The sequence below is a fragment of the Aythya fuligula genome, chromosome 26 (assembly GCF_009819795.1).
Source record: "Aythya fuligula isolate bAytFul2 chromosome 26, bAytFul2.pri, whole genome shotgun sequence".
Taxonomy (NCBI): domain Eukaryota; kingdom Metazoa; phylum Chordata; class Aves; order Anseriformes; family Anatidae; genus Aythya; species Aythya fuligula.
Window position 1 is genome coordinate 2231529 of NC_045584.1, and position 19745 is coordinate 2251273.

The 19745-nt window shown below is 44.6% G+C and overlaps 1 protein-coding gene across 1 annotated transcript; it reads right to left on the reverse strand.

Annotated features, from left to right (window-relative positions):
- Positions 1–1031: 1031 nt before the first annotated feature.
- Positions 1032–11522, reverse strand: NWD1 (NACHT and WD repeat domain containing 1). The gene is given in 17 exon segments (XM_032203929.1): positions 1032–1321; positions 1971–2079; positions 2817–3373; positions 3705–3978; positions 4666–4875; positions 4966–5019; positions 5829–6101; positions 6231–6427; positions 6585–6707; positions 7153–7352; positions 7437–7525; positions 7998–8081; positions 8083–8158; positions 8351–8542; positions 8973–9055; positions 10699–10815; positions 11439–11522. Coding segments are annotated over 17 exon segments (3012 nt in total).
- Positions 11523–19745: the final 8223 nt, after the last annotated feature.

Genomic DNA, 19745 nt, shown 5'->3' on the forward strand with positions numbered 1-19745 from the left:
GCCGCGCGCCCCCCTCCTCACTCCCCCTCCGTCCCTCCCTCCCGTCAGAGCGCGCCGAGCGCCTGCGTCACCGCGCACGGCCCGGCCCGGCCCGGCCCGCGCCGGAACCTTCGCGGCCGCCGTTGGCGGCGGCGGCGGCGCCGCTGCTCGGGAGCGCGCGCGCGTGCGTGCGCGGGTCGGTGTGCGCGTGCGCGATGCGTCCGCCCGCTCTGAGGGGCTCTGAGGGGCTCTGAGGGGTTGGGGGGGGTGGCGGTGTCCGTTGGCGGCCCCCGCTCGGCTCTTCACGTTAAAAGTGGGGGGAGAGGGGTGACACGGACACGATACGGTTGACACTCAGGGGCTGGCTTGGGCGATTTTTCATTTTTCGTGGAGTCAAAGTTGGAAAAGATCACCAAGAGCGCCCAGTCCAGCCATCGTGGAGTCATAGAACGGCTCGGGTTGGAAGGGGACTCGAAGGTACCCCAGCTCCAAGCCCCCTGCTGTAGGGCAGGGGCGCCACACACCACATCAGGTTGCCCGGGGCCCCGTCCAACCTGGCCTTGAACACCTCCAGGGATGGGGCATCCACAACCGCCCCCCTCCCACCAATATCACCCCCTCTCACCTCTGTCAGCCCCTAAACCATGTCCCTAACACCATTTCCAACCTCTCCCTCAAAACCCCCAGGGACAGTGACCACACCACCTCCCTGGGCAACCCCTTCTAATGCCTGCCTAAAAGATCTCTCAGAAAGGGTGCACGTGTAGTTTTTCATCAGGCAGTTAAACACAAATATCTGTTTTGATTTATTTTCCCTATTTTACAGTGCACAGAAGGAATATCTCTAAGGATTTTTTGCTTATTTACTTTTCATAGGTCGTCATTACGATACTTTTGTGCCAGGGCATTGATGCTCTGAGGTAGTCACAGCAAGGGAGTTTTCAGCGATATTTAATGCTGTAGTTCTGAGACCTAAAGCGAAAGGATACAAAAAGAAAGCCACAGGCTCAGTCCTGGCTGTTTGTGCTGTTTAACCTTGCTTGTCTTTGGTTTTATACCACAGAACAGATCTGAGAGAGCTTGTTGGTATGAGTCTGGATCTCAAAAGAATTTCCTTGATTGTGCTGATGCTTGCTTGAGTTTTTCCCATCTTTCTTTCGGGATTGTACTTTACACATTGAGGTGATGTTGTGGAGTGTGTTACACTGAGGAGAAGTGGTTGTAGGACAGTGAAACCTCTCACGAATAATATAACAGAGCTTTGTTGTCGCAACAAAGCCATCTGCAGTTGGCACAATTCTGGTAGCTGTTGTGTGTATGCACTGTACCGCCAGTAAGGCACCTGCAGAAACTAAATTCAGAATAAAGAACCCTAACCCTATCCTAACCCCTAAGCCTAACCCTAACACTAACCCTAACGCTAACCCTAACCCTAATCCTAACCCTAAAAATTGCCCCCAACGGAAGCCTTTGGGTACAACTGAACTCCCCAGGGGAGCCTTTACATAACCCCACATGCAACCATACTCTGTGTCTTCGCTCTTTCCGAACAACCCTAAACGTAACCATAACCAGAACACTAAGTAGTAGGACTTGATTTAAAATACATCTCCTGCCCCAAACAGTCCCTTGTCACCAGGCAGTTCGCATTCAGTAAAACTGGACCCCTGATGTTACCTGAGGAGAGAGGAAGAGAGTGGGCAAAATAAGCCATGTTTCTCCTTAGAACATTATAGGTGGTTTGCATAACAGAAATGTGCAGAGGCTTTTACTTGCTTTGCCATAAAACTCACTGCTATTTGAGCCCATAATATTTTTCTTTATTGTATGCTGCAGTACTCAAACTGTAACTTTGTTATTGCAGCTTCCATCACAATGCTAACATCCAGCTGCTGGCTTCAGTGTTCCAGCCTCTCATTCTGGAATACATTTCCTATTGTTTTGAGACAAGGGAAGGAAGGCAAACAGGTTCTAATGACTCAGTTACTCACCACTTGCAACATCCCAGGCTGTAATGGTCTGATCCAGTGACCCGGTGTACAAGTACTTGTCATCTTTTGAAAAGCAAGCACAGCAAATGCCTTTCAGGAGAGATGCAGGCTGAAAATGGACAGTGGTTAGGATTAGATTGTTAAACTGGTACATACAGGTTGAGGTGAAGATGCCTTAGAGTGCCCGGTGGTTATTCAGTACCTTCAGAATAGTGGTAAACTGTAACAAAGTAAAGATTTTTATGAGAGTGATCATGGTAGGAGAGTGGGAAATATCATGAAATAAGGTCCTCTGCTTGTGAAGTGCTCTGTAACAGAGCCTGGTGAGGCTGTACAGAAGCCTATTATTTCATCTGGGGAAAGGAGTAGTTTGGGTACATCTGTCATATATTGTCAGGTGAAAGACCGACAGCTTTGATCCAGTCTTCTCCATCACTTTTTTTTTTTTTTTTTTACTGGATTTCCCTGAGCTGACCCAATTTACCCCTTCTGTTGCTATTGTTAACTTGTGATGCCTCATTCTCCTCACTGACTTGTCAGCTAGCTTATGCCAGCTAAATGAGCAATAATGAGCTGTAGATAAATAACTCCTATGACTTATGTTTTAGTTTCGCAGGGGTGTTTACAGCACACTCCTTCAGTCAGACAGGATTGACACCTTGATGGTGTCTCTAGATGCTCAGACCTAAATGCTGAGAATAGCTTGCTGCCTGTCGGTGTGAACGGCTATGTGCAGGATTTGGGTATCCTGTCTGAGAGCTAGGAATCCGGTCGGTTGGATCCCCCTGATAGCTTAGGGCAGTAATTGACTTTTGGCACTGCTTTACCTCCCTGCCGGTGTACTACCTTATAATAGTACATCTCATGTTCCTGCTGACAGGACTCCAAGTCCCAGAGACACTGCAGTGAATCCTCAGCTCCACTGAGTGCCCAGTGCTCTCCATGACTGCTTTCCAAGCAGGAGATCTGGCTTCTGTGACCTTCCAAAGGAAACACCTGGGACTGTGGGCAGTCATAAAGGAATAAATCCCCAGTAGTCATGCCATAGAGGACTCTGTAATCTGCAAGGACAGCCACTCTGGAAACCAGAGCACAAGGGATCTGAATATAAAAGGTGTAGGTGGGCCTGTGGATCACTGGACGTGGATCTGCAGGGATAATATCCAGCACAAGGACTAAATCTTCGTATGCTATGGCAAGCTGCTTTTCATGCTTGTTGATTGCCATATGGTTGACTGGTTTCTGCAACTCTGGAGGTGGGATGCATGCTACATCCTGCCTGGAGTTCAGTGAGAAAACAAGGACTGTTCCAGACATGAGTCCAGTGAAGAGGAGCTGGGTTTGCTCAGCTATTTCCAGGCATCTCACTTGAGCAGAAGTGTCCAGTGTGTCACACACTGCACCTGTAAAAGAGAAGGTAAATGGCAACAATTCTTACTCGAAATGCATGTGAATGTCTTCCCTCAGATAAGATTCAGGATGGCTCCTTTTTCTGTGAAATCACTTGCATATTATTCTTTTTTTTTTTCCTATATCATAATAATAAGGTATTCTAGACAAAAGTTTTGAAGAGATAACAAAGCTTTCCAGTCTGAACCCTATTTTCCTAAAAGCAGAAAGGAGCAGACTGTCCTTGTCATCTGCTCAGAAAGCAAACCACGCATTCACTGCCTCTGTGAGTTGTTTTTCTCTTCTACCCCGTATGCAAACTTAATTGTGTGAGATGCAGTTCACGTTCTGTGGCATCCCAGATGATGACTTTCTGTCTGTCCTCAGGTTGGGTTAAATAGACGTAGTTCCCTCTATGGGACACTGCAGTGCAGCCTGTGTCTGTGACACGTGCCAAGGTTTCCTGCTGCTGCTTGCAAACGAGGTTCCACACTCTGAAGTACATCACGCTGCAGGAATCAGAAACCAAAGTGCAGTCGTACAGGGCTAGGCGTGTTACTGGTGCTCCCATGCCATCCAGCATGTCCATCAGCAACCCTTGCTCTAATAAACTCCACACCTGGGAAAAGTTGGTGGGGGGGAGTAAGTGTCTGAGCCATTTCTTCCTAAATCTTATTAAAGAGGTGAAACAATACAGCTTAGCTAACTTGTACTGAAACAGAGGTGAAGTCAAAGAATAGCATCCAAGCTCTAACACTAGAAGGAAAATGTTGAACAGCTACGAATACAAAATGTTTCTAAAACAAATGTATGAAGCACCAGGAGCCATTCAGACCACTTGCTTTCTTTTGCTCTGAAAGATCTTTAATTAGATCCTGCACATTTTGGACTGTACTGCCTGTTTACCTCTTTCTTTGGCAAGTGATGGTGCTCCACATGTTGTGTATTCCATCTGGCTCCTGCTCACACACGGGTAATGAGGCAGCTTTTAGGAGTTGAAATCTAATGTTTTAGAAATGAAATGCACTGGTTTTAGGCTGGCCCTCGGAACTGGTAAAGTGCTTTTCAGTCAGTTGCAAAAATAAAAGGAGAACAGAAAGGCTTGAAGCAATAAAGATAAGGGTCAATGGTCATCCACTTTTTGGAAGTGTGGCAATACTAGCAGCACCTTCGGAACTGCAAATCCAACCCCCAGGCAGGTTGCTGGATATCAAGACGAGCTCTTTATTGTGTCAGGGGTATATTTTGTGAGATGGATTTGTAAGAAATGCGTCTGATGGGGAAACTGCCCAGCCTGCCTTCCTACCTGGATACATGCAGCCTGAGAACCAGTAACGATGATGCTGTTGCTAGCAGAGATAGCAGCTGTGTGAACCACTCCTTCATGTTCCAAGTCTGCTGTTGGGAACCTGTGGAAGCCCTTTGCATCTGTGAGGTACGCTCTCACGCACTCCTCAAAGCCTAAAACAATAAAATATTAGTACTGATTTATTGAGCTGGGAAAATCTAGAATCTCCTTCAACACCACGTCCATATGTGCATGATTTAATCTCTATATTTCTTGAAAGGTAACCCCTAAGGGTAGCTTAGAAACCCTAAAAAAAGCAAAGCAAACCCTCCCAGGAAGCTTCTCAAGCAGACTGTTTCCATCAGAAGAGATCTGCAGAGAAATAAGGCAAAAGTTAGACATGAAGCTAGGATAGCTGAACTGTTTCTCTCCTGAAGGAAAGAGAATAGATTAGCAGTGAAATTTAATTTGGCCTCATGGTGCTGGGTAGACTGTGCAGCAGGATAGAGAGTGTTACACTTATCCACTTGGGAACCAGGACATGGAAATCTGAAGAGGGTGCTCTATTCTGAATGGAGAAGGAAGGCCTGTTGGTTATCTGACCTGTTGCCTGGCTCAGCATGCTTCTGGAGAGTATATGGGAACTGTATTTCATTTCATTTCATTTCACGGTTGTGTGGTGGCAGTGTTTCTCCAGCACACCCTTCACCCTTCCAAGGGTGTTCTGCAGAACGTTACAGTTATGTTCAGTGCTTTCTGTCCAAGGAGTTCAGTATGATAAATGTGTGTGATGCAGCGATGCATCAGCAGATGCAGAGTGGTCATGCTCTTTTTTTTGAGGAATATAAGCCTTATTAGAAACTGGTTTGCTTTTTCATGAAGCAAATCTGGGCCAGGGTGGGGAGCAGAACCCAAACTGGCAATAGTGGAAATTCACAGTCCTATCGCTGGTGACTGAGAAGTGGACAGAGGGAAGGGCCAGATCACCTTCCTTTGGCAGCCTGGGGATTGAATGAAATGTGAAAATATGTCATCCAGAACAGCTTGTGGTGATAAATCCAGATATCAACACAACAGAGTGAAATTGTGAATCTATCATTCATGGTCTTCCACAGAATTACTATTACTTAGAATTCAGATCCATGAAATGTTGTAAAAAAAACGAACAGATTGACGGGTACCATAGAGAGAGATTCCCTGCTAAATCCCACTATCATCTTCCCTTGCTTCTGAAGCAGAACGCTGGAAATTGGTGTTTCTTCCTGTAGCCCTGAAAGCTGATGTTTGGATCTCAGCTCGCCGGTGTTGCTGTTCCACAGGCTCAGCACTCCTTCTTCAGACACAGTCATAATCACCTGCCTCAGGCTGTGTACTGCAGAACACATCCATGCACCTGACACCTCTGCAGAGATCTGGAAGATGAGTTCTGCTGTCTCCAGGTGCCAAACATTGACCTAGGTGGCAAAAGAGAGAGATGTAGCAAGGACCAAGGTAGATTTTCTGTCTATAACCTTCATGACTGTGTCTGTAACTTCTATAGTTCTTGTTCTTTCAGCAGACTTTAAGCTAAAGAATGGCCCTACCTTTGTGTCTGAGGAAGAATATACAATCCTGTGCCTCTCATCCACATGAAGGTGATGTGAGGGCTGCTCTTCAATAGTAGCTTGGATAACAAACTTTACTCTGCCAGAAATCAAATTCCAGATGCACAGACTGTGATCCATGGCAGCTGAGACAGCACAGGTTCCTTTTCCAAACACTTTCACACACCTCACCTCAGCTATAAAACAAGAGGGGAGGATTAACAAACCAAGGGCTTCCCAGTGCTTTCAGCAATTGGCAGAATGCTGGCAGCTAGGAGGCGATGGCCGAGTTGTCAGAGCTCTTTTTCAGACATGAAAGAAGCTCTCCAACCATAGAAAATGGAGAATGCTCACCAGAGTGCCCAGGGAGGGCGTGCAGCATCTCAATAACTTCCATATTCCAGACAAGCTTTGAGCCATCCTGGGAACCTGCCACCGGCAGCCAGCAATCAGAACTAAGTGCCATCACTGTGATGCCTGCCGAGAGACACAAAGAGGAAAGTCTGCTTCTGAAACCGTAGACAAAAAAGAGACAATTTGAGATTGTTAATATGTTGTGCTTCCCCAACTGGAAACCCCCTATACTGCCTGAACCCCGCAGTCTGTGCCAAGAGGGAGATTAGGTTCCCTCAGACATATCTAGGTCAGTGTGTGCTTTTGTTGTCCTGGCGACAAAATGACCCACTTTCTCTATTCTCATTTGTCGAAGCAATTGCAAGTGGGAATGGTGCGTGACTGAGCACGGAGGCAAACGGACCTTTATCCTGCCTTTGTGTGAGCTCACGGGGAAAACTGTATTTCCATGGAAATATGTTCTTTCCTTGTTGCTCTATTTGTTTATGACATTACTTGGATCCCATTCATAACAGATGGATGATTAGATGTATTCTTGGGCTATAGCCATCCCCAGGACTAATCTTACCTTTGAGGAATCCGGTGAGCGTTGTGTGCAGGGGCCCAGCAGGTGGCTGGAGAAATCCACACGATGGAATGAGAACAGGATGGGGACAGGCACTGAACCAGCTCAGACACTGCTGGCACAGCTTCCCAATTACCTCTGGGTAAGAAGGCACAAAAAAAAAAGAAGCCTGGCCAACACCTCTGTGTGTATTATACTCAATCCTAAGAGGGCAGAGAAGAAAAGTATTTTAAAACAAGACTGTGGTGGGCTTGAGAGCTACCATAGTTGCTTTTTATATGATGTACAGTTCGTTCAGCATTAACTGAAATGGCAATTCGCTCAACTTCCTCAGATTTGGAACAGTACCAGAGAACCAGAGTGGCTGAGGGGCTACCTAGGAGTAACCAGAACGGTGGGTTTCAGACGTGGCTTGTGGATTAACCTCTTTGCTTCTACAACTTGAGTGCTAGGTGCTAAATCATAGTATGCCAGGACTTTCACTGTTTTAAGTTCTCTTGTTAGTAGGAAATGTGTTTCATGAGTCCAAATTTTTCTTGCTACAATCTAAGACAGACTACCTTTCTGCAGTTATGATAACATATTTCTTCCTTCCTTGCTGCAAAGGCCTTTTGCATGCATGAAATGACATGACAATGTTTGCAAAATGACTGCAGGTCTCCTTGGTTCGAGGTAATTTTTTAAAATGTATGTATACATCGATCTTCATTGTAATTGAAAACACTGAATAATTTAATTTACCATTATTTCCACTGTCTTTTGATTTTAGACCCTGTCCTGCATGTCCTGAGACACAGAGCCCTGATCCAGAGCTTACAGGTATGGGAATGCCTGCAGATATCCCTTACCTTCCTGTCAGCATTCAAAGTCCTGCTAAGGTGTGGCAATATAAGGGGCTTCTTCATTCCCCAGCTCCAAGTCCCCTTGAAAAAAATCTGCCAGGAGAAAATGTTGCTTGATTTGGTCATTTTTTGATAGATAACAGTTCTGCACCATTTCAACAAATTGCCTGGGAAGGAAAAAAAAAAAATAACAGAGGTACTGGAACAGGGAGGTAGAGGTCTTTTTTTTTTCTGGGATCTTTAGCACTGATAGAGCTTGATAGCAGTGAGAGGAGTGTAGGAAGGGTTCTCAAAAGCCCACAGTGGGAACATCCCAAAATCAGAGATTTGGCATCTCATTCTTTGCCCTCTAAGAGTACCTGTGTGCAAAGCCAAGCAGGACAAATTCTTCCATTCTGCACTCTCCCAAGTCCCTACACAGCTGTGCCCAGTGGAGAGGGGGAAAGCGCAGGATAGCTTTACTTGAGGGAAGGTGGCAGTGGTGAATCTCTGTGAGAACTTCATCATCAAGGGATAAAACGTCCTTCAGCTCCATGTCTGACAGCCCATTTCTGCAAGTAAAGTGTGATATATGAAAGGAAATTATCTATCCTCCTCACTACTGTCTACACTGGTATCTATAGTGGGAGACTGAGTGCTGAATTCGGGTGAGGGTTTCTCTGGCAGTTCAGAAGAACTGGCTGCCCCAAATCTCACTATCTTACATGGCTGTCTCATCTGAGAGCTTATACCCTGGGTAAGCAACGGAGATTGATTTCCTTTTCCAAGTAATCCCAGAACATCCCCTTCGAGACAATATTTTAGGTAGGCTGCCAGGTATGAGAGGAATGTTATGCTTGCTAAATATATGTATAAACACACTCACAGGCCAGTACTGAGAGCTTTGACTGTTTTGGGCTGTGTTTAGCCAGAGATTACAGATGACCAGTCAGGAAATTTGACTGGTCATCTTAATTCTGCAGCTGGGCAGAGCCCCCTGACAGCTGCAGAATTAAGGCCTCAAACTCCTTCTCCGCGATGAGCCGAGGCACAGTCTGGTGCTCGTAGCAGCCCCCCAGGGGTCCCTGCGATGAGCAGAAAAGGTCCGGTGTTGAGGCAGTGCCTCGGCAGTGACAGCTGGGATGTGGACTGGCTGCTCAGCTGCCTGAGCACCTGGGGTAGCCAGGGAGGGCTGCTCAGGAAACCACAGCACCCTGGGGGCTTCCACAGCCTGCCCCATGGCTGGGGAGAAGGGGTTTTGGGGCAGCTGCTCCTCAGGCCTTTATGATGTGTGAGAGAAAGCAAGGGGGTGAGGTGGTGGTTGCACAGAGCAGAGCTGGTATGGGGACTCCGGCCAGCAGGGCTGTAAGATTGGTTTTGGGGTGAAGGAGAACTAAGGGAACAGGGCTGAGCCTGGGGACTTCTGATTAAAACTGAAGGCTGGGCTGGGGAAGAGGGAGAACCTGAAAAGGGTCAGCATCCAGTATCCATGCAGTCTGCAAACAGCCGGGAAGAGCTCAGAGCTCAGACCCACCGTGTAATCCCTGAGCAGTACCCTTCTGGCTTGTATGGAGGAGAGAGGGCGTAGCTGAACCTTGTGGCTCCCCTGAGTGTGTAGGAACACACTGAGAACTGGTCTGAGGAGGAGTTGGACTCCATAATCCTTGTGGGTCCCTTCCAACTTGGGATATCCTAGGGGGATGCTGCCTGAGTGCCTGCTGGTGCGATGTGCGTGCTCAGCACAGTGCTGCCAGCAGAGGGGTGAGCTGCAGGAGCTCAGAGATGGTGAGCTCAGGGTGCTGTGGCGCTGTGGTGAGGTGCTCCTGGCTCTGCCTCGGAGACTCTCTTGCCAGCCTCTGGTGGAGTGGCTCAGGGGAAAACAGGCACAACTTGCACAAATACTTAATTGCTTATTTATTTACTCGTGGCTTTGATTATGCTCCCTGGGACTGCACATTCTCTGCATTTATTCTCTCTGTTCGACAAACCTTTCTAAAGCCTTTCTCCTCCCTTTCTAAAACCAAAACAACCTGAGGAAGCGATCAAGCACTCCTGCGGGTGTCTCAGCCTCCTGTCCTGCTCTGCAGGGCTTCAAGTTCCGAGTGTGGGCTTGGGGCTGTCACCAAGGTGCTCCAGGGATAGTGCAGTGGGCTGCTGCTGTGTGGAGCTTTTGGTGGGTAGGAGGAGCGATCAGAGGGATGTTAGTTTCTCTCCTTTTGGTGGGGCAGAAGCATGGAGCAGATAGCAGCTTGCAGTGTGACACCCCGCCTCTGTCCTTGCTGGTTGCTATGGCATTTTCATTTCTGGTTCTTTGCCTGGGGAATTTGTGTTCATTCCTTAGTTACTGAGAAAACCCCCTCAATATTGAGCTATTGGGCAGGAAGCAAGCTCAGAGCAAGAACTGGTATTATCCTTCTTGCCTTATGTGTATCTCTATCTTACATCTGCCACACACAATCTGTTATCTTCAGCTCTGAAGAAACCATGTTTTCAGGGCTGGACCACATGTGTGTGCCTGTCTAGGCTTCTCTTATCTTTTGGGATTTACCTTGGTTAATGACATCTCAGCCCCATCAGCTATCTGATTTGTGGAACTCCTCAGGCAAGCCTAATTTTGGGGAAAACCATCTTACCTGCCCACTTTGCAAGTTCTCGATGCAAGCAGCCTGCCCTGTAAGGCTCACTTTAGCCATAGGGATGGAGCATGCGCTGTAGTGCTGGTACTTACAATGAAGGTGGGGCGAGCTGATAGTTTCTGACAGGCTTCAATTTCCTCCAGAGAGAGTTCTGTATTTCTGTAGTCACTGTCTACAAGCTCAGAAATACCCCATCTCAAGTCTATTACCTACACACACACACACACACAAAACAAAACAAAACAAAACAAAACAAAACAAAAAAATATGGAACTCTACAAGAGATGCTGAGACATTCGATATCTCTCAGTGGGGATTTCTCCTGTGAAAGACTTAGGGATCTGGATGATGGATGACCAGTTAAAAAACTTAGTTTTGCAGGACAAGGAACCTCAGGACTGTGGGTTATTTGTTGCAGTATTTGAAGCCTATGTTCTGTCATGGAAGATAACGATCCCCAACATTTCCATAGCTCCTTTTGTACTAGAATTAGTATAATTAGGACTAATTCAGCTATCCCTGAAGTATATCCAGTGGAATTTATACATTCCATTTATTTTTTTTTTCAAAAGGAATCTAGAAACAAAAGGATGATATCAGCCCTCAGGTCCAGGTGATTGAAGATGGTTAGCCACCTAACTTCACTGAAACCCATACAGCTCAAGCATCCAAACATTCTTAAAACAAAAGATTTAAGAAACTGATACAGCAGTATTTGACTCCTAGGAAGTTTCTAAGGGAATGGAAAATCTATTAATATTTCATCTTTTCTCTCCATCCCACATATTTTCGATGGCCTTTGCACAGGACAGATAGGAGAAAAGTGATTTACCTCAAACATGAAGCCATGCTTCTGACAGAAAGCCTGCGCTCCTGGATATGCTTTCTCCAGTAGGGTCTCTCTTTCTGTAGCCATGTCTGCATGCAAGGATTTGTGCAACACAGCAGAAGTTAGGAGTTTGGTTTTTACTTTACTTACTTGTCATGTTAGACCTTACAGCAAAAATGCAGCTTGTGTTGCTATCATCTCATCTGGGTAGAGTTTCATATAGATGACATTCTGGTTAAGTCTCGTAAGACTGCAGTTTCCATGTGTCTGCGGGCTCGTGCCCATGTTACTATGTGAATACTAATATGTGCTTGCTACTCGTATACCATTACAAGTGTATTTTCAAGGTTATATTCAGTCCTACTGACTTGTCACGGTGTTTCTGTTTGCTAATATGAAAACTCTGGAACTGGAAAATTTTGGATTGCATAGTGCAAAACACAATACAGCAGCACTGATTCAGAAAGAACGTATTCCTTGCAACTTATTTCTCCATCCTATTTTAAGACCTCTCAGCCCCACTGTTGGGTCATCTCAGCAGTGACAAATAGCCACAATAAAAGGCAATTCTATCCACAAGGAGTCTTTTCATAGAGCCAGGTCTGTGAAATGTTTATGGCCACTTCCCCTGCTGTGCTTTTTGCAAGAGATTATCTCTTTCTAGAAAAATCTGTGTGACACCTTTAAGTGAGGCATTCAGTGAATTAAATCAAACAACAAACTAGAAAAAAATATAAATTAAGAAGAGAAAGCAAATAGAAGGACAGGTAAGCACATACATGCACACAAACACAAGCACGAGTGCTCACTTCCAGGCTCACGTGCATGCGCCTTCCTCTTTTCACTGTTACACAAGTCTTACATTCAAGGTTAATTTTCACGCCTGCAAAATGAAAAGACAAAGGGAACATAAAGCACATTTTTCTCCTTACATATGTGTTATCATGCAAGATTACAGTTTCCTCAGAACTGGAATATTCTCTCCCTGAAGCTATGTAAACATTCTCGGCACTACGTGATCATGCGATAAAGCAGTACGAGAGGGAATGCTAAAATTAGGATGGGGAATGGCTGTGTCTGCAGCTTTCCTTGGGACTGTTCTAAGTGAAAAGTGATCACTAATGAAGTCTGTGCCAGTGTCAGATGAAGAAGAGGCTCCCTTGGGTTAGGAATTATGTTGTCTGCACTGCTGTCCAACAGGAATCAAGCTCTGTCAGCATAATACCCATAGATTAATTAATTAGCTCTCACCAAGCCTGTATTAATTATGGGAAATCCTTGTGTTGCTTTGCACTCCAGACCCCCTCAATTCCAAACTTTACAGGGAGAGAGTGAGTTTAATTTATGTCCCTGTCTTTTGATGAGACTCCAATCACATGTCACATCTTCATCCCCAAAATTCCTGAAAATCCACTAATTTCAGATTGCCTGCGGTTTTCACACATTCCCTCCAGAAACTACAGCTGTAACCACTTGTGTAAATTCTGACTGTCTGCTCAGGCTGGAAACACCCCGCTGTCCAAGCAGCATATTCATCATGTTACCCTCTACTGGAGAAGATGCTGCAGTATTTTCATTCTTTGGAAGACACTTTTTGTGGAATTGGAAGCTTTTCTAAATCCATGTTTTCTTATTCAAAAAAAACGAAGACAGAGTGAATGGTTTTCAGAAGAGGGGGGAAACTGAATTTTGTAATTCCTGAGAATCTGAATCATTGCTACCCACTGCCAGTTACCACTTTAGGAGCTCAGTCTGGTAACTGTGTCCCAGCAGGCAGAGGAAGTGGGAAATATTTGGATATTGTCCAGGAAGGGAAGTTCTTCATAAATATTTCTTGCTGTTACAGTGGTGGCTGGGAATCACATGTGTGTTAGCCAAGCTTGCAGGAAAGCCTGCAAATGCTGCATTGCTCTAGGTTGAATTTGCCTTCGGTGCAAATGCTGATAGTTCTGAACTAGTGCAGAATTCTGCCATCTCTGACATGTTCTAAGTGCAAATTGGGTGTGACAGAATAAAGCCGTAGATAAAGTGCAGCATCTTCACTTTCAAATGAAGCTACAAGCTTACGGCTTCACTTCTAAGCACAGCAGGGTCACCACGGTGTAACACTTTGCAGACTCACACAAAGAGAGTGCCTGATGCGTTCAGCAGCTTCAGGACTTTTCAGCTTATTTACCTGAAAAATCTGAGCTGATGAAGACTCGGACCAGGCTGGAAGGCTGGACAGGAAGAGGAAACATCTTCCCACGGAGGAGATCCCGGTGTATATCTGGGCTGAAGCTCATGCTGCTCTCTGGACCTCCTCAGCAGAAACTGCTCTTTAAAAAGATGACTAACAGCAGTGAACACCAGCAGTAGTGCCTCTCTCCAGAAAGCTGGCTTGTTCTTTCTTTCAGGAAAGCCTGGAAAAATGTCAGCTACAAACCAGTAATGGTTGAAAATCTGCACTGAGATGCGGGGAAGCTGCATGGCATTCGGAGAGGACAGCATCCCTATAGCAACCAGCGTCTGTCACTTGGGCAGAATCCCCAGGGCCTCTCGCTAAGGCACCAAATGTGCTCCCTACCAGGTGCTGTATACCTGAGGTTCCTTTGTTTGCTGCCCTGGACTATTCTAGAAATACTTGACTCTGTATTTTAGCATCAGGTAAACACACCACTACTAGTCTCAGTTATGGTTTGGGCACTCTCAGCTATTTGGAGGAGGTTTCTTAATACTCATGAGCTTGCCTACTCCCTGTCACTTCTGTCAAATTGTGTGAGAGGGAGTTTACTACCAGGCCTCAGTTTAAATTGTGCACAATAAATATTTGCCACCACATGACTACGTTTGGAGTAGGGTACCATCCCCAGAAGACCAGCACGTGAGAAAAGATAAAAAGCGACATTTAATAATTTATGAAAAACAGCAAGGAGGGTAGAGAAAAGAGAAGAGAGAGAAGAAAAAAAAGACTTCCCAAGGAATACTACAGCTCACGGTAGAAATCCAGCAACAGAAGCTGTTTGGCTGTTGCTCCAAGGTGTGGGTTACGTGCAGAATGCGTTGTGGACACCATCCCTGCCCCACCTGCCAGTCCCCCCCTACCAGCTTGCCCCCCAGGGGTGTGTGTATGCTGCAGTGCTCACCCAGGTGCCGTTGGCGACAGGAAAATGCAGCTGCTGGTGGAGAGCAGGTTGTGGGGTCTCAGAAATGCAAAGTCTTTGTCCCAGTGTCCTTGGAATGCACAGGGAAGGAAGAAGGCAACTGGTAGAAACATCTCAGCATGGCCCTGACAGAATAGGTATCTCTGCCTCATTTTCACAGAGTGCTTTTCAATGCCTTTCTTTCCTGATTGTCTGTTTCTGATACTGATAGTGCATTGCTGTTTCAGTTTGGTTCTATATATGTTTATTTCTTTATTTGTTTAATATAGCTTTTCCCATAAGAAACTCTGCTTTCTCTCTGTGGGAACAGACCAGTCAAGCAGATTCACTTGCTCAGAGCTGCTTTCTGCTTTCCCATTTTCTCACAGGAGACCATAATCTATTGTTTCTGTGGCTTTTTGCCTTTTCCATGAAAATGAACTGAGCATGTCAGAGAAAACCAGTATCAGCCAGAGCAGCTGCTGTCTTCCTCTTTTTTCTCTCACAAAATAAGATTTAGGAGGCTGGTGTCTATCCCCATCTGTATCCTCTCTGTATCCCTCTGGCATACAGAGGAATAATTAAAGAAAAATTAGTAATCTGTATTTATGCAATGGGCTCCTTTTGCACACAATACTTGGCTAGATGACTATGAAGATTAATCAAGTAAGAAGAGATTAACTGACATCCTAATCTATCATAAATCAAACGGGGAGGGAGATGAAGCCTCTTACCCCAAGAAACTGAAATTACAAAGGGCCTACATTGGGGCTTAGCCTACATTAGTTGAATCTAATCTAAGACAACATTAGGGCTCTAACATCGTGCATTTTTTGATTGTTCTTCATGCCACTGTGATCAAAAATGGCAGTGTAACAGAGGAAAGTGTCAGCTCCATTGAGGCTGCTGAAAGTATACCATGCTGGAGAGGAGGAATCGCAGGACAGCAGACACAGTCTGGAGGGTGAGGACAATTAGAGGCATCCAGGCAAACCAAAACATGGAAGATATCGATGAGAAGAGATGTAATAACCCCTTTTGTTCAAAACAGAATGCTTGAGCCTTGGGATGCATCTCAGCAACACTCTGGGATGTGCTGTATGCATCTCACGCTGCAGATACTTGTCACTATTATTGATGACACCAATTCTTGTCACCAACAAATCCACTGATTCAAGCAGTTGGTTACAGTTGGACCTAAAGTCCCCAGCTAGCAGATCTTTTTTTTTTTTGCAAAGTCAAGATCTGCCAGCACTATGGAGAAGGGTTGGGGACTGAGATAATTGGAAAAGAAGCAGCTTGCTTTCTGCAGGAATGCAGCACATTACTTTCTGGTGAGCAGGGTGTTTCTGTAATTAGCAAATCAAAACCAAACAAAGTCAACCAACCAAATCTTTTCCAGGGCCATTCTGGATTTCCTCAGGCTATAAAAATGTTTAAGCCTCTAAACATATCAGACCTGTTTTCCTGCATTCCACATCTACAGCTTACTTGTACCCTAAAGGTAAGATGAAATCACTATCTCATACTGATTCTTCCTAAAAGATTACATTTGCAAGCTCTCTAAAGAAATTCTTCCCTAAATTCTCTTCTGGAGCATAAAGGAAACAGATAAGCATTGGGATAGAAGATAGCATAAATGGTACTTTTTCAGGGAAAATGTGTGAAAAATGCAAATGCAAGTGCAAGTGTAAAAGAGAGGCCAGACTCAAAGATGTTGATGAATGTTGCTCTTCGCACTGTCACAGCGATACACTTCCCTTCTTTGTCACAAATGTCATCACAGAGGTGAAGTGAGGAGCAACTGTGAGTCAGTGGCAGCGTGGGCTCTGCCATGGCAGGGAACTTGTTTTCTCACCGTCTGTCTGTTCTGTGAGCCGTCATCCCCCACAGCTCGCTCAGAGACTGCTGCCTTTACAGACCACATGAGGACAGGATTAAATTCTTAGCTGGGAGGTAATTTTGTGGGTGTTTATCCAGCGAGGACCATGCTATTGGTATCTGATGAAACCCAAGCCCCTTTAATTGGCCTTTCCTTACAGTGGATGGACATACGATGAACCAGGTCTCCTTGCAGCCAGTAGTAAGAGCATCCTAGAGGCAAATATCAACCCTCTGTGTGCAGAGCAATGGTCTCAGCTTTGCTATCCACAGCATAGTTCCCCCGTTGCTAGTAGTTTGCCTTGTCAGTGTCCTGTCCTCCTAGTAGAGATGGGAGGTCATGCTAAATCCAAACCATCTTTGTGAGCTTTCTAGAAAATCTTTTATCTATTTATATTCTGATTTCTTGTTATTTTGGTAAAGAATTAAAATATCTTGATAAGAGAAAAATCCTTGCTGCAGCAAAAAGCTACGTATCTAAGGTCATAGGAAATGCCGTGTTATACCAGCCTGACCTTCCACACAATCCTTTTTCTTTTGTCTTACGATAGCTAAAGTTAGGTCCTTTAAAGCAGTCAGCTATACCTAAGGGCCCAAATAAAGATTTGCTACTGTGAAGTGCATAACGCTGTATTTTTTAAGGCTTCTGTGTGTTATTTGGTCTGATGTTCACAGCACTGATCTAGCGTTTTACAAATTTAAAGCACCATACAGCCATGAACTAGGCTGCAGGAAGAAGCAGCAGGCACTTCGCAGCTCATCACTTGCATGTTAGTAAAACCCTGTGTTAAAAGTGTTAAAAGGCACAGCTTGTCTATGGCTCAGGAGATGGCCAAGGTAACATCCACCTTTATTGTCTGGGCCTCTTCTCCTAGCTGTATTATATAATTTGGTTACTCTTTGAACAAATTATGAACGAGTGTACATACTGTTGATAGTAATAAAAGGAAAAGAGAAGACCAAAACCACAGGTTGCTCGAGCCTGAGGCTCTGTTGGCTTTGCCCTTTCTCACGCAAGCTTGTTATTATAGAAATTCTCTTCTTTTGGTCTCCCATTTTTTTTACTTCAGTTCGCATACTGTGAGGAATAATTTATGTTTTCTGCAAATTTATCCTATATTTTGTTGTTTTTCTACAAGCATAGAGGAATGGTAGAGCTTTCCCTATCCGTAATGCTAATCTGCAACAATGAAAGCTGTAGACACTGGTTCTGGCTCTCTATGTAAGAGGGAAACCTGTCAGTCAACAAGAAATGCTGACAGCAGCAATTGAAACACTTTGCTTTTTCCATCAGGCAACCAGGGCCTCTTTGAGGATTAAGCCTATTGCTAAATTTAGCTACATCTCACTATAGAGTTAGCATCAGGAGTTATCAGATCAGAACTTCTTTGGAAGCAATGACGTCTGTCCCGTGGAAGTCTAAGCCCTGGCATGCGTCTCTCATACCCTGTGCTGCAGCAGTTTGGAGCTGGGAACATTCTGCACAGCCGGCACAGCATGGGACCCCTTAGACGTGGCAGGATTTTTCAAAGCACTTGCAGCACATACACTTATCTGCCTGCTCTTGTTTATTGTTCTGTCTGGGTCCTGAGCGAAATCTGTTCCTGAGAAATGGAAGTCATGGGAGAGAGGAATGGTTAAACCACATGAAAACTTTTAATGCTTTTTTTCCTGGAGGTTTTGTTTGTTTTAAATATGCATACAGTTTGCACTGACCCTTTTTTCTATTGGTTGGGTCAGGCAGAGACTTTAAATCCCACATTCCAATGCAACTTAAGTTCTCAACTGCTCTGATAAGAAGTATTAATAAACTTTTAAAAGAGTTAGATCTGGGGAGAAATAAAAAAAAAAAAGTGGAACCAATCCAAAAAATAAATAGCCTTTTGCTGGTCCTCATTTAGTCAGCCAAGTAGTGAGTTCTCCTCTTCCCTCCAAACTACATGCCAGAGCCTTAAGGAGGAAGCATATGTACAGCTAAATAAGAGATTTAGCTCAGAAGTGTATTCCCTGAAGTGTAGAAGCCCCGCAGAACCCTGTGCCCCTACAGCAGTGGTTAAAATACACTACTTTTGAAATAAATGTCTTTGCTAGCTAGGATGAAGGAGGCTTGTCTGGAATTGTACCAAAGGTCACCAGCGCTGAGCCATGGAAATTCAAGAAAGGTTCCGTATCTCGCTATGAAAGACTTCCCTAAGTGAAAGTTGTGACCTCAAAGTTGTCTTCTTGATAATCACATTCCAGATGAGGAATTTTAAAGGTGTACAGAGCTTTAATTTTAACCTATCTCAGAATACTTCTCCTACCTGTTCTTGGTTAGCAGCTGATTTCACTCAATCCAAAATATTTCGAAGAGCAAGGGCTCTGGCTCTTAGAAAGCAGCAGCTGTTAACAGTACCACGCTAAATGAACACATCCATTCAAAGCATTTTGATTTTTTCATTTGTTTCAAACAGAAATACTGAAACTCATATAGATACACTAGAATTGTGTTTGTGTGGTTGTGCACACGTGTATACATACCTGTCCCAAGTGAATGTCCCCCTTCATCTTTTAGTCACAAAAGAAAAGATGGAATCAATTGGTATAAGCACCAGGGGGACTAAGTTGGAAGTTAGTTTCTTTATATCCCTGCCTGAAATCTCAGAAAATCTGCTTGGACATAACACTACAAACACAACAAAGGCAGTGGATCTTTCACCATATTGTTTCCCTTTATAATATACTCAGACATACTTGTAGGACATACATGAGTCAAGTTAGAATCACTGTCATTGGGCCAAGGAGACTTTAACGCGATCAAGGAATGTGTGGCTTCCAAGACTGGCGACAGTAAAAGAAACACACATTAGTTCCTCATGTGCCATTGGACAGAGTCACTTGATAATTTTTATTTTGTTAAGGGCTTTTATAAAGCAAAATCCCCCTTGATTCAAACACCTCATAAAACATTATTTATAGTCTTTTGCATGCTAGTGATACATCAGGTTTCAGTAGATCAGTAATTGCAAAATTGAACGGTTGTCAGGTAGAAGATGTTTTCTACTGGAGGGAAACCCACAAGTTAAGGCACTTTCTGAACCCAAGCCCACAAATAATTTGACCTCTTTTACTGGCTTTCATCTGGTTTTATACAAGAATCTTTTTTTGTTAATTATCTTTTTTTTTTTTTTTTAAATTAACCATCAGTTTCAATCTGGGAAATAGGGACAAAAAAAAAACAACTTTTCTTAAATCCTCCAATTTATATTCTCAGTTGCAAAATGACAGCAGCAATCCTTACTGCTGGGCATGGTGACACACTGCTTAA